Source organism: Typopeltis vanoorti, chromosome 18 (genome assembly GCF_054136105.1).
Source record: "Typopeltis vanoorti isolate ZY-2024b chromosome 18, IOZ_Tvanoo_1.0, whole genome shotgun sequence".
Classification (NCBI taxonomy): domain Eukaryota; kingdom Metazoa; phylum Arthropoda; class Arachnida; order Uropygi; family Thelyphonidae; genus Typopeltis; species Typopeltis vanoorti.
Window position 1 is genome coordinate 39,515,216 of NC_143566.1, and position 14,789 is coordinate 39,530,004.

Consider the following 14,789-nt stretch of genomic DNA (forward strand, 5'->3'; position numbering starts at 1 on the left):
TCTCAGTTCAAAGTTTTGTCGACATCACCATGACTGGTATACCCTGATTGAGTTGCTCTGGATATTTCTGGTAAGATGTTTTGAATAAAATAACTCCCATGTACCTAGTAGGGTGATATTTTCTTGAAAGAACAATGATCTATCAAATGGGTAACAAAGAAAAATGAGATATTATCATATGTCTCCTCTAGTTTCTGTTCTTCTCTCAGTTCAAGAGGAAATAATTTCTGGACTTTGATGGAGCTTGATTAGTGCCTCTGACACTCATTCTCAAACGGAAGACCATTTTGGGCTAGAGCCACCCACCTACCACTAAGCTATACACAAATTTCTTCTATCTGGCAAAAAATTAGTGCACTTACAATTGAAATGCACAGACAATTTCCAGGCCAGGGTTTCCCAAACTGTGTTCCGCTGAAAGTGAATAAGTGTTCCGTAAAAAATTATCAAAATTAATATGAGCCTGAAATGGTTTTAAATGTGGCAACAAGTTCAAACTTGTTTGAAAATCAGGCACTCCTCATTTTGCATGTGGATTGTGTTATTAAGGCCAGTGTGCACTGGCCTTGACTCAGCCACCTGCAGTTGTCGACACCTCGACAACCTGAGAACGAGTAGTGTGCATGCCTGTAATGTGCACTGTTGCATTTCTGTGATGCAATACAGCCTGCTTTGGCGATAGTGTGCACTTAGCTTTACAATGAAGACGAGACCGATGGTACTCGACTCTAACCAATGTGTTCTGTTAAAATTTCAGGATTTGTGAAGTGTTCCATCGCAGGAAAAATTTGGGAAACGCTGTTTTAGAGCATGGGGAGGGAGATTAAAATTCAATAATATTAATCCTTGCAAGCAAAACGACCAACTGAGTGATCCTGGTCAAACTAACTGGGCCTGCCTGCTTGTCCTGGCAAAGCACTGTGAATGCACAAGACAGATGCTCCTTCTGAATGTCTTCAGATGACACAATGGTAAACAATGATAGTGTTTTAGATCCCAGTGAGGGTGGTCAGGAAGTTAGGAGAATAGAAGACTCTGGAGATGAGGAGCAAAGAATAAACACAGATGGAAAAAGAAAACGACTACGATAAATCACTGGAAGATTATCCTCTGCTACAAACAAGTCGCCCAGAGAAAAGGGAAGAATGAATGCATTAACTGTCATGGTTCCCAAATTTTAAATAGTTTCCAAGGATTCCCCCTCCATAAATCTTGCAGAATGTATGATGCATTATTACAGGAATGGAAGTAAAATATGCTAACAGAATGGAAACATATTATTTTGAATAGCAGCAGAGTGCAACTATCCAAGATAAAAAAGATCAGCAAAGTCTATATAAGAGTGCAAATCATTAGATAACCTTTCTTCTAAAAAATAAGGATTTTTTGGGAACATTTTTGCGCATCTCTAAATGCAAAAATAGTTCAGAGGTAATAGGAAATACTTTTCCAATTAAGTTGCCATTTGTGAATTAAGAGTACTGATGGATATATATATATATATATATATATATATATATATATATATATATATATGTGTGTGTGTGTGTGTGTGTTAAAGATACCAAGCAATTTTATAAGCTAGGTTTTTTTAATCCTTTTTCCCAGGTAAGCAAACAAACGAGTAAGTCAAGTTTGCGGCTGTACGTAGTGCAACACTAGGCAACTCGTGGTAAAGGTGGAGCAAGCTCTGATCACTTTCCTTAGAATTTTTTAGGTCTGGCTCCCACTCAAAAGTTATATTCTTCTGAGTAAATTAGATAGTACTCCACATGAAGATGAAATGGGTAAGTGGAGTGTAAAAGTGCTTGCACAGATATGGATCATTTACCCACAGTTGATGGGTAATGGGAATGTTTAAGATGACTGTGACCTATGCCAAGATCAAGCAAGAAAAAATTGCCTATTCTCATACTAAGTAGACTGCATTTCTATTGTTTATTTAAGGGTCTGATACGCAAATTTTTTGTTGGGGGTTCTTTGTCAAGATAAACCTGATGACTTATTCTTTCTTTTTACAAAAAAACTGTCTGTACTGCATAGAGGAAAATGAATGGGGTGAGGGGAGAGAAAAATTCAGCTAACTAGAGAGCTGCATCTTTTAGATCAACAGAATAATTGTAGAATGTGATAGGGATTGTACATAAGAATGCATAAAATTCTGTGTCTCTGTATATAAATCATGCATTTAAGTATGTTTTTTTTATTTTTTTATGTGTGTCGAAATGCAAAATATACAGTACAGTAAAATTTGTCCAAAGCGGAACATGAATAAGCCGGAAACTTGCTTGTATAGTCCCGGCCAGAAGAATAGGCATTATAGTGTTATTTATTTTGTATAATGCAGAATCTGCCCAACACAGAAATGGAAAGCAATATTTGAAGAATTTATTAAAAATTACTTGTATAAAGGCAGAAATTGTTTTAAAAATACACCTATATTTATTAGATTTGGGCACTTGTGTTGCTTTCACTGTTTCGTTTGAGAATTAATGTTGGTCAGCTTCCGGTAAGTCCAAACATTTCAGTAACCCGAATTTCAACAAACTGAACAATTCATTTTTTGCATCATGGCTAAATCGTACGTGGCGTTGTCACTAAACAAAAAAGTCAAAGTCATTGAAGCTAAAGAAAAGGATAAACTCTTGGTATGGGAAATAATGATGCGGTTTAAGTGTGGCAAAATGCAAGTATACAACACACTTAAACAAACAGCTAAAATAATGAACGAGTGGCTGCAAGGAAATGGTCGAATGAAGAGGAAGGCAAAGATAAATGGCAATGAGGAAATTAACAAGGTAGTGTGGGAGTGGTTCACGAATGCAAGATCAAAAAACATTCACATATCCGGTCCAATGGTCCAAACTAAAGCTCTTGCAGTAGCCAAATCTCTCGGGAATGATCAGTTTAAGGCATCTACAGGATGGTTGGATAGCTTTAAGAAGAGGCACAATATTGTGTAGAATGAAGTCTGTGGGGAATCTAAAGATGTGGATGAAAGTGTAATGAGTAAGTGGAAAGCAAAACTGCTAGAATTTATTTCACCATATGAACCTAAAAACATTTACAATATGGACAAAACAAGTAAAGAAAATTAAATAAGGATTGTTTTTTCAGGCATTACAAAGAAAATCACTCGCGATTAAGGAAGAAAAGTATACCGGGGGCAAAATGTCCAAAGAAAGACTTACAGTGTTATTGTGTGGGAATATGGTGGGACAAATGGAAAAGCCTCTCATGATTGGAAAAGCAGCAAAACCAAGATGTTTCAAGAACCTGAAAATTAATAATTTACCAGTAATTTGGAGAAACAATAAAAAAAGCTTGGATGACTGCAGCTACAATGGAAAAGTGGTTAAACATGTTTAATGGAAAAATGAAGAAGGAAAATAGAAACGTCATCCTTTTTCTTGACAATGCTACCTGCCACCCATCACATTTGAAATTGTTACCCAAAGGTAACACTTCCAAATGTGAAAATCACCTGTTTCCCAGAAAATGCAACAAGTGTATTACTGCTCATGGATATGGGTGTTATTTACTCATTCAAATCACACTACAGATGATTTCTGATGCAATCTTTGATTTCGAATGTAGAAGAAGCCGATAGCTCTTATGCATTAGCAAGATCTGTATCGGTTCTGGATGTTGTGAATTGGATCGGTTGGCAGTGAAGAAAATTAAAGTAGGAATAGTAAAAAAGTGTTTTGCTAAAGCTGGGTTTGGGGAAAGTGATGCAGCAGATAATTTGGAGGAGGCAAGTGAAAACATTGCTGCAATATCCAATCTCTGCTGAGGAAAAGAACTTTCCTGTGATCCTGAGAACTTTGTTTGGAGTGATGACCATCTAGCCACACATTACAGCTTTTAATCTGCTACAGCTCTACTAGTGGTAAGACATACACAAAACGAAGATGTGGAGGAGGAAGTGGAAGAAGCAGCCAGAGAACACGATATTTCAACGAACATTCGTACACATGAACAGGCCCTTCATTGCATCAGTGAAGTAATGCAGTTTGCAATTGATTCAAACTCTTTCAGCCTTCTTGAACTATTGTATACAGTTAAGGACTGCATTCAAAAAAGACATGATTACAAAAAAATGGAAACAAGTTTTTTTTGTTGGATATGTACAAGAAATCTTGAGTTCGTGATCATCATCATTAAATTCCTACCATGTACCCACAAGGGGTGTACAGGATATGATAGTACTACATGAAAAATTTACATCATTACTAACTTCCTCCAAATCAGTCTGTTACTAGTCAAGACTCCAACATTATCAGATCTTATATTTCTATCGTCTAAGGCACTTTGTACCGTATCAATCCACCTATATCTTGGTCTTCCTCTGGGTCGTTTTCCTGCCAACTTGGCAGAGAACACTTGTTTTGCTAATCTTTCCTCGCTCATTCTGTTTAAGTGACCATACCACCTGAGATCAACTCTGCTAACGCATTCCTGGATGTTGACAATGTAAAGTTCTTTCCTAATATCCTCATTTCTAATATGATATTGCCATTGATGCCATCTGTTCACGCCTCTAATCTTTCTCAGGACTCTCATATCTGCATTCTCTAGTCTTTGGTTAAGTGCTTTACTTCTGACCCAGCTCTCAGATCCATAAGTTAAAACTGGTTAGTACACTGTTTTGTATACAGCTAATTTAGTGTTCCGACTAATTTCTCTCTTATTCCATATGAATTTATTCAATTGACTTCCTACCATACCAGTTTTGTTGATTCTGTTGTCTATTTCCATGTTTAATTTACCATCTTCACTAAAAATCGTGCCTAAGTAGCTGAAATGTTTTACTTGTTCCACAGGTTCTCCATTCACAACACAGTTGACATTTTCAACGATTCTGCCTAATTTCATTGTCTTTATCTTTTTACTGCTGACCTTCATACCATATCTATTACAACAGTTATTCAATTTAGTCAGAGAATCTTGCAGATTTGTAACGGATTTATTTAGAAGTATAATATCGTCCGCATAAAGCAAAGAGCTGACATTAACATCTCCAATTTTGATATCCTGTTTAATACAACTTTCCTTCATAATGTGATCCATATAGATAATGAATAACAGAGAGGATAATGTACATCCTTGTCTCACACCAGATTTAACATTAAACCATCTTCGTGTACTTCCTTTCAATTCTAACTGTTGACTTACAACTCAAATAAATACTAAGTATTGCTTGATATAATGCCCCATTGACCATATAACGGTAGCGTATTGAATAGCTTCTCTCTTGGCACCTTGTAATATGCCTTTTCCAAATCGACAAAACTTAAATACAGATCTTTGTTATATTCCCATGCTTTCTCGACTATTTGTCGTAAATTGAAGATCTGATCCTGACATCCTTTATTTGGCCTGAATTCAGCTTGTTCTTCACCCAGTTTTTCTTCGACAATTCTTCTCAATCGTTTCTCAAGTATACTTGCATAGATTTTGCCAGGAACACTCAGTAGGGAAATACCTTTGTAATTCTCACATTCAGTTTTATTTCCCTTTTTATATATGGGTACTATGAGAGCTCAACTCCAATCATCAGGAATTCCTCCCTCTGTCCAGGTTTTCTGAACTATGCAGTGCAGCCACTGGAAGACTTTTATACCTCCATACTTGAGCATTTCTGGTCGAATATCATCTACTCCTGCTGCCTTTCCACATTTCAAGCATTGGATGGCTTTTTTCTACTTCAATTATGGATATGTATTCCTGACTGTGTGCCTGTTGAGTGTTTTTTACCACTGTGCTATCACTGCTTTTTTCATTTAGCAATTTTTCAAAGTAATTACTCCATACTTCAAGGATATCTTGTTCTCCTGTTTTCATTTCACCTTTATCATCTCTAACTCCTTTTACAGCACTCCTTCCTCCATTCCTAAGCTTCTTCAACAACCTCCAGAATATTTTGCCACCTTCTTGATATTTATTTTCTATACTCTTGCCTAAGTCCTCCCATGACTTTTGTTTAGCTAGTTTTACACAGTGTTTAGCTTTCTTACATTTGTCTCTGTATTCTCTAAAAGCACAAGCTGACTTATTTGACAGGAACTTTTGATAGGCTTTCTTCTTTTCCTTCACTGCATCATTAATTTCCTGTGTCCACCATGGAGTTCTAATTTTTCTATCCTTGCAGACAACTTCACCACATGCCTCTCTAGCTGAATCAATCAGGGTTTTCTTCAAGGCTTGCCACTGAATCTACAAGGTTTGATTACTGTTCTCAAACTCTTTCATTTTTCCTTCAATAATCTTTATGTATTTTAGTCTACAGTTCACATCTGAGAGCTGCTCAACTTTTATTCGCTTTAAAACTTTCTTACATGTCATTCTTTTCAATATGAAATTCAATTTTATCCTGCTCAAGACTAAATACTGATCACTTCCAATTTCAAATCCTCTGTACACTCTGGTGTCCTGCACCAAGGAGAAAACATCACTATCAACAATAACATAGTAAATGAGACTTTTCTTATTCCTTGCCTCTTCTCTCCATGTGAATTTGTGCACATTTTTATGTTGGAACATGGTGTTAGTAATAACCAGTCCATGTCCTGAGCAGAAATCCAACAGGTATTTGCCATTATTATTAGCTTTGCTCTTTTCTCCAAATTTTCCCAAAATATTTTTGTATGTCTCACAATCATTTCCTACTCTGCTATTTAGATCTCCAACAAGGACCAACTTTTCCTTTTTCATTGTGTCAGTAGCTTTCTATTGAGCCTGAAAAAATTCCTCCACTTCTAACTTAGTAGAACCTTCTGTGGGACCATAGGCTCATAAGTCTCATAAGACTCATTGTCCAGTTCCCTATTCTGATATTTGCCCAAATCACTCTACTTGACACTGCCTGCCATTCAAGAAGATGAGCCTCGTATTTTGTATTGAATACTATGGTTACTCCTTCTTTTCCTTGATTGTCATTTCCTGAATATAACATTTTGTATTTATTGTTCAGAAAGATCTCACCAGTTTTTATCTTTTTTTGTTTCAGTCACCCCTATTATGTCAATCTGCTACTTATCTAATTCCTCAGCTAGCTCCATTTCTTTGCCATTCAGGCTTCTTATGTTGATAGTACCGATCTTTAACTCTGGTGATGGTGAGTTGGGGTGTGTTTTCAGATTTGTTCCAGTAGCTGACTTTTCGCTGTTCATCCTGGTTCCCTGGCGAAAACAACAGGGACCTTGTTTAACCAGGCGACCCCCCAGCCGGCATGAAATTTTGTCATGTTGAACCATCATTTTGTATTTTGGTTTAACCAATAGAAATACAATTTGGTCGGCTAAATCCCAAATTGCAAGCCCATCCTCATTCGTTCAGTATCCAGGTAGATATCCAACAGAGTGCACCACGAGAAGGTGGGGATTGGACATTAGGTCAGAAGCTCTGGTCGATTCTCTGCATTCCTTCAAAGGCTATGTGGAGATCTCCTCTCAGTTATACAGCTTTGACCCTTAAGCCCCCCCCCCCCCCCCCCCCCGAAATCTTGAGTTGTATATTGGAAATGTGTAATGGGCAGTGTAAGAGAGCATTAATACTTTAATAATGTGTTATTATTATTTTAATAACATAGGTCTACAAGTATCACCTGCTTACTAGAGCCAGTGCTGTCGATTTTCACTCATAAACAGGTATGTACTATGTAATATGATTTCAATGGATTTTAATTTTTTTTGCAATTTTGTATAATGCGGAAACTAGGCCAATGTGGAAAACATATTCGGTCCCTTGTGATTTCGCTTTGAACAAGTTTTACTCTACGATGCTCAGGTGGATAGTTACTGTATTCAAGTAGAATATGACAAGAGAAAATGTCCTCAGGAAAAACAGTAGCAGATCCAACAGAAGACTTGAATCTCAACTATTGGTACAGACAGACAAAAAAAATTATGTACTCCAACTCTGTGTGAACAGATGCAGGTAGACTGTTAATGGAGTAAGTGACAGCTAACACAGCAAGAAGCAGAACAGTGGAGTATAAAACTTTCAAGGGAGAAGTGTAGCATGTTCATTGTGAGTAATATTATTTACATTGATCATCAGAAATTGTATACTCTCTTTTACATGCATAACAAGAGAAAAATGGTAGAGTGATATAACTTAATATTGAAACTGCCCAAAACAGAAAAAAATGCTAGTCCATGCAGGATGATAAGTTGAAGATTTTATTTTTTAAGGTATAATTAAGAGATAACTGCTTCCAACAAACTGGAAGAGAGAGCAAATTCGATAGCTTCAACACAAAAGCTAAGAAAGTAATATGTGATATACACCACACTATTTGTATTTCCTGAGGGCAGATATGATCCCTCCATCAGTTACTGTTACTCTTGCAGAAGTAGAGAAGCGCAACCTATAATCAAGATTTTGAGTGAACCAGTGGACAATATTGGCAAAGCAAAGAACATCAATCAGCATCCCAGTCTGTAGAGGAGAGGGTGTTTCAGTCTTTCACTTTTTTTCTACATGGATGTTTGCAGAAATGTATGTTTTTTGCTGAGATCCGTCTCTTAGAAACAGACTCCACTAATAATAGGATAATAACTTGTCCAATAAATCTGAGTATGGGCAATGATTGCATTTTTGTCAAAAGCTGACACAAACATCCTTTTCTACTGAAAACCTAAACTTGAACCCATGAAGAAAGAAACACAACTACTTTTTTTTTTTTTTTTTTTTTGAAGTTGCATTTCAATGCTACACAAATGACAAACTTTTCATCAAAGCAGATTTTTAATATTGACTATCAGTTCATCCCAAAGGTAATGTCGTTTTTTATACTGTACTCATTCAAACGTGTCTCAGCTTGTCTAACCACAAATTTTTAAAAGTTTTATAAGTACCATCAAGCTGAGGCAGCCTCATTCTAAGGAATGAGGCTGCCTCAGCTTGATGGTACTTATAAAACTTGCAAGAACATCATACATAAGTTATTGTTTAAATAACCCTTTATTACTATGGAGGTCACTGAAGAGCACATAGGCATATCATGATTTATGAGTTAAAAAAAAAAGGCAAGAATGCTGCTAACACTGTAAAAAATGTGCCAGAAGTGTATGGTGATAATGTTTTGAATGTGTGAAAGTGCCAGCAATGGTTCCAAAACTTTCGACAAGGGACTTTAGCTTGAAAGAATCGCCTTCCTTCTCTATCTGGGTACCCTGTCTCTCTCAATAATGATATGCTGAAAGCTGCTAATGCAAGAAACGACAATGCAACTGCTTAAGATTTAGTGCAAAACTGTTGAAGATTTAGCAAAAGATCTTAATTCATTGTTATCAACCATCCATCACCATTTGCCAGAACTGGAATAGTGTCTAGGCTCGGCAAGTGGGTTCCTCGCAAACAGATGAACAACAATTGAAGGGAGCGCTTCAATATCTTGTAATATTTTGCTTATTTAATATTAGTTGTCGGTTGTTGTTGACTGCACCTTTGTATTATTTTCTTCTTATCTTTAACTATGTTTTCTTCAACCTTTCCATTTCTATTATATCTATACTATAGCTTGCACTCTTACATGGTTACTCTCTGTTAAATACTCTTTACCTTATTCTAATCCGATTAACTTAGTCCTCGATGGTAATCCTTAACTTCCTACAAGTGCTCATGCTGTTAATGAAGAGACTTTTTGAATAGACAATTCACTTGTACAGGTTACTCTCTTTCCCATGCTATGTAATTCAGGAAAAATTTATATTATTTATTGACTGTGCCTTCCTGAATTAATTGTGAAGAATGAGAAGATTATTAATAACACATAGGATAGATCACTTTCTTAAATAAACCTTAAATATTCAGTCTTGGAAATTACTCTGCACACAGGTTCGACTGTTTTTTTGAGACAGTGCATTGGTTAAAGATCAGGTGATAATTTTTGACAAACAAAACATGTTTATTTAATCTTAAGCAACTTTACAATATAATACACAATTGAGCAATGTCTCAATAATGCCTATCTTGAGTTCAAATCGTAACCTTTACATTTAGACCTGCTATTCACAATACTTAAATAACTTGTTTACAAACCAAGGCAATTACTGCTGTTACAAATGACATTCGTTGGCTAAACATTCTTTCTTAATATATATTAGCTAACACTCAGCCTCAATTATCTCTTATAGCGACCTTACAATTATTTTTAACAGAGCTACTTTCAGTGGACATACATGCAATTCTTATGCGTTAAGAAAATAGAATCTACTCACAAATTTGCAGTATCACATAATCCTACCAGCTTTGAGAGATTTATGGTGGTTCTGCTGACTGCCTCCTCCTTCCGTCCTATATACTGACCTTCACTGATTGGCTTTTGGCAGTCGTCCTTCCGCAGTTCTTTCCCAGGAATTGTGGCATTGCTCTCCGTTGGTACTGGATTTACTGTAGGTGCCATGTATCAGGTAGCACGTGGCACATTCCGTTACTGAAAACACATCTCCGAAGAATAAACTGCCTCTCATGGGTTCCCTGTGCCTAGGGGTCACGCTCTAGTCTAAGTTTTCCTCGGACTCCCAAGGATAACTCGGCAGTCTTCAAGCAGACCAACGAACTGCAGCAAGAGGAAAAGCTAACAGCCACATTTCTGAGGTTCTCAAGACCTCTTTTATACGATCCAAAGTTCTTTGTTTTAGGGTCGGAGATCCCCCATATCTTCTGTAAACATACTGATGTCAGTTGTCTTGACCTTTAGTTTTAGTAGCAAAATCTCCATATCTAAGTGACCTTTAGCACCTTTGTCCACTCTCAGGTAACCAACATAATGCTGTCGAATCCTCTTAACTTGAGGCAGAAATACTTTAACATTCAGTTACTTTTACAATTTTGCTTCAGAATTTAACATTAAATTAACGTTATGTACAATTTGAACCTTTACAATATTTTATAACTCATGTACGTTTCTATGTCATTCTTTTAGTCAACTACCTTTACAAGTTAACAATCAGTATTTAACTGTTAAAATACAGCAATATAGAATTTTGTTTTTTCCTTTACATAATTAATAACCTCTGTAAAATCGATGTTGGAGAATTTTAACAAACTTTCACTGCTTAGGATTTTACAATCTGCACTGCTCTTCAATCTCCATTTTTGAATAGTGTAGCAACCAGCGATGAAAAGTGGATACTTTACAAGAATGTTAGTGGTGAAGGCAGTGGGTTCATTCAGAGGAATAGTGCCTTAAAAAGGGAGTGCTTCGGCAACATTGAGAACATCGAACATGGTGTGACCCAGACACTGAAGGAAGTTCCCATTCAGGATTTCCACCATGCCTTCAAACACATGTGTGACAGATGTAAATGTTGCGTGGAGTTGTGAGAGAGATTATTTTGAATATGTGTAATTAAAAATCCAAATATAGTTCTTTGTTTTGATATAATCCTGCCATGGGCATGAATATTTGTGATCATCTGTGGAAATACTAGTGGTGGTGGCAGGCGGCAGATGGCGTTGATGTAGTTGCAGTTAGTTGTAGTAGGGGGATCGAGTGGTGGAGACAGAGTTGTAGAGTAGGCACCCTCCCTCGACGAGTCTTTGGACTCCCTGGAGGTGTCATGTAACAACAACAATAATAATAATAGTTGTCTCGTTACTTAATGGGCACACTGTGTGATACATAATTCTGTTACATATGTGTGCTCATATGAACATCAACGTTATTATAGGATGGAGCTAAAAATTTCAAAATAAAAAAATAGGAACTGAAGCTGCAAAATCATTATTTTACATGATTCACTTCAGCTTTAAACTCTTAATTTAACAGTAATCAAGTGAATCCTAGTAATCATGTGAATCAGACAATAAGATGAAATCCTTATTGTATGTAAGTTACACACCTGAATGATTTCTATGAATACGTGTTTCACCATCTGCAGAAGGAGTAATCAGATCCCAGATAAAACCTTTTATTTTCTCATCGCCTTTATAATGAAGCAAGCAGTACAGCAGCTAGAAGAAAAGAATTTATTTGCAAAATTACCCAAATCATTATTTACTGACATGACCATGTACTATAATGAATTCTGATATACTATAATAAGTGAAAAGTTCAGTATCTAGGTATAAACCCAGATACTAAATAAATCAGAATAGGCAGCAATTTGGAACTTACTAAACTAAATTGTATATTGCATTGGCTTAAACCATACACACCATATGATGGTAACAACATCAAATGCCATAGCAGATATAAGCATCATTGTTTTGTTAAATACAGCACTTGCAGTTGTTTTTTTTTTCAGATGGGCAAACAGTGAACTATCTACTAGAACAAGCTGAAACGAACAAGACAGGCTCCATTCAGAACATGAATGGAAAAGAGGAACTAAAAGAGGGATTACAGAAACACCACCTTAAAATATCATATTCTATTAAGCAAAAAAGGAGTAATTCTAGTTGTCAATATGAAACATGCATAAACTCTGAGGGTACAGTGATGTAGGCAAAATTTAAAATGGGGAATTCTATTATGAGGTTTATTTTTGGCTGAAATTACAGAATGCTCTACTAAAGAAAAAGTGGTGGAATTTTTTCAGCCATTAGAGAATGGCAGTTGAAATTTAAAAAAAAAAGGCTAGTCCTTAGTGGACGTCTAAACAGTCGAGTAAGATAAATACCAAACATATAGAAATGTTTTGGTAAAATATGGAGAAAAGAGCAGAGATAACAATAGGGTTAAAGTGCTACCCAAATTTCTGTTCAGGAAATGAATTAGTCATTACTAACACAATATTTCAACTTAAAGATATGCAAAAAATCCTCATGGAGAGAAGAAACAAAAAATATGAATTGTGCTATTCAAGAGTTTTTACAATACCATACTGTTGAGGCTGGGAGAGGTAGCATGATTGGAAAGTTTTTTAAAGTATCTGCCATGAGCAAGTTTCCTATATTCTATGAAAGAGAGGTTACTATTAGGAAGGCATGTTACAAGTGTCTAGGAAGATTAGACAATCTAGCTAGTACCTATAATCTTTGTTTCCATGAGGCCTGTCTTGCAGCATAACTTTGCTACATATGCTGCACCTTCCTATCTCTAATGGCTATAGTTCATACAGAATAAAAAAATATAATCAATTCCTTCCCTTATCTAGTTACTGCTTCACCATCTCATATATGTTCTCTCTCTTTTTGGATATATTCTCTTTCACTTGACTCATCCATTGCATATTTCCTCACCTCTTATCTTCTCTTCCAAGGGGTTTCTTAAACAGGTTCACATTCACATTTCTTAAATGTATCATACAACTCAGAAGCTGCTCTCTCTCTCTCTCCGGTTTTCTAGGAACAAATATCTGTGGTATGTGCAAGCAGATAAGACTATTAGTCAAAACATACGCGTGAATAAGAATAGTTATAAGACAGTTATTGCAGAATAATTCAGGAATATTTGTCAAACTTTCCTATCTAGTAGCTACAGTTTGCACATAAGAAAATAATAAATTCGTCTCCCTAATCTGTGACCTTCTCTTGAGAAGGGTTTTCTTAATGCTATCAACATTTCCTGTCAAGTCACACCTGAAAAAAACAGTACAATTAAACACCTTTCAAAAAAGCTGCAAAATTTTCAGCCATCACTTGAAACTGGCTACTCATAACAATTCAACTAAGGACTTACTCTCTCCACTTTCTCTGTTCTCTGTGTGTAACAGAATTCCTTGTTCCTTCAAGTTAGTCTATTAAAGACAGGAAGCTAATCCACCAACTGCATAGAAGAACATAAAACGTACACCTATAATCATGTTTAGAGTCCAGCAGATCTGGAAAATGCTTTAGACACTACACACAGAATCATATGGGGAAAAAAGCCACCATGCTCCATTGCAGCAAGATTAGAAGTGAAAGACTTTTTTTTTTAGCAGCTCCTACTACCCTGAAAAACCAGCCTAATCAGAGCAACTATACATGGGTAAATCTTTCCAAAATATAAAAAACGTTACTCCTCCATGATCCCAGATTACAGCTGAGGCCTCTACTGAGAACACTATACCTAATTAGCATGCTAGACTAACACAAATGAGTTCCACTGTGTCTGTGTGTATGCACGCGTGTTACAAGTGCATATTGTACTTTGGAAGAATTGATATGTTTCCGATCCTTCCAATGTATTGTGTTACTCCATTAAGAATGTAACATGAAAATAATAGAGGCAGTTAGCCCTTTAACATTGATATGAGTAGTTTTCTGTTATATGACATGAGAGATTTATTCACTAGAAAACAAGAGCAGCTTATGTGAAAAAGGAGAGTAGGAGAACTTGTCAGAAATGTATGCTAGTAAGGGAGACAGTAGAATATGAAATTATAAATATGAGTGACATTTCTCATGAAGGATGAAATGAGATCATGTCACATGTAGTGATACATACTTTATAGAACGTGCGTACGAATAGAAGAGTATGGAAGGACCAGAGCCAAAAACAGAACAGTGCAGTAAAATAACAGCTTTTAATGATTACTCTAAAAAAACAGGACTCTGAGATAAGGAAACTTCTCAGTAAGAATCAGGATATGTATGAAAGGATAAGGGCTACAACATTAAAAATAGAAGGTGCAAAACAGGGTGAAAAAGCATACAGTGACATATACTAATTTCGTTAATTATGGATGTAACAGAGTGAATAATGAATGTGTATTTTCTTCTTCTATATTCAGGCTTTTCCAATTGTCAGCAGCAACCTGTTTTTAGACTCCACTCTGCAAGATTCCTAAAGTTCTCATCCTCTAAGCTTCTTTTCTCCATCACTCTTACAATGGTTCCTTGCCACACAG

At 36.2% G+C, this 14,789-nt stretch overlaps 1 protein-coding gene across 1 annotated transcript in view; it reads right to left on the reverse strand.

The window, feature by feature from the left end:
• kis (chromodomain helicase DNA binding protein kismet) overlaps positions 1-14,789 on the reverse strand; it is a 945,984-nt gene that overhangs the window by 482,941 nt on the left and 448,254 nt on the right. Inside the window, exon 27 of the mRNA XM_090408660.1 lies at positions 11,856-11,967. Within this exon, the coding sequence (XP_090264786.1) occupies positions 11,856-11,967 (112 nt within the window). The remainder of the gene's footprint in view (positions 1-11,855; positions 11,968-14,789) is intronic.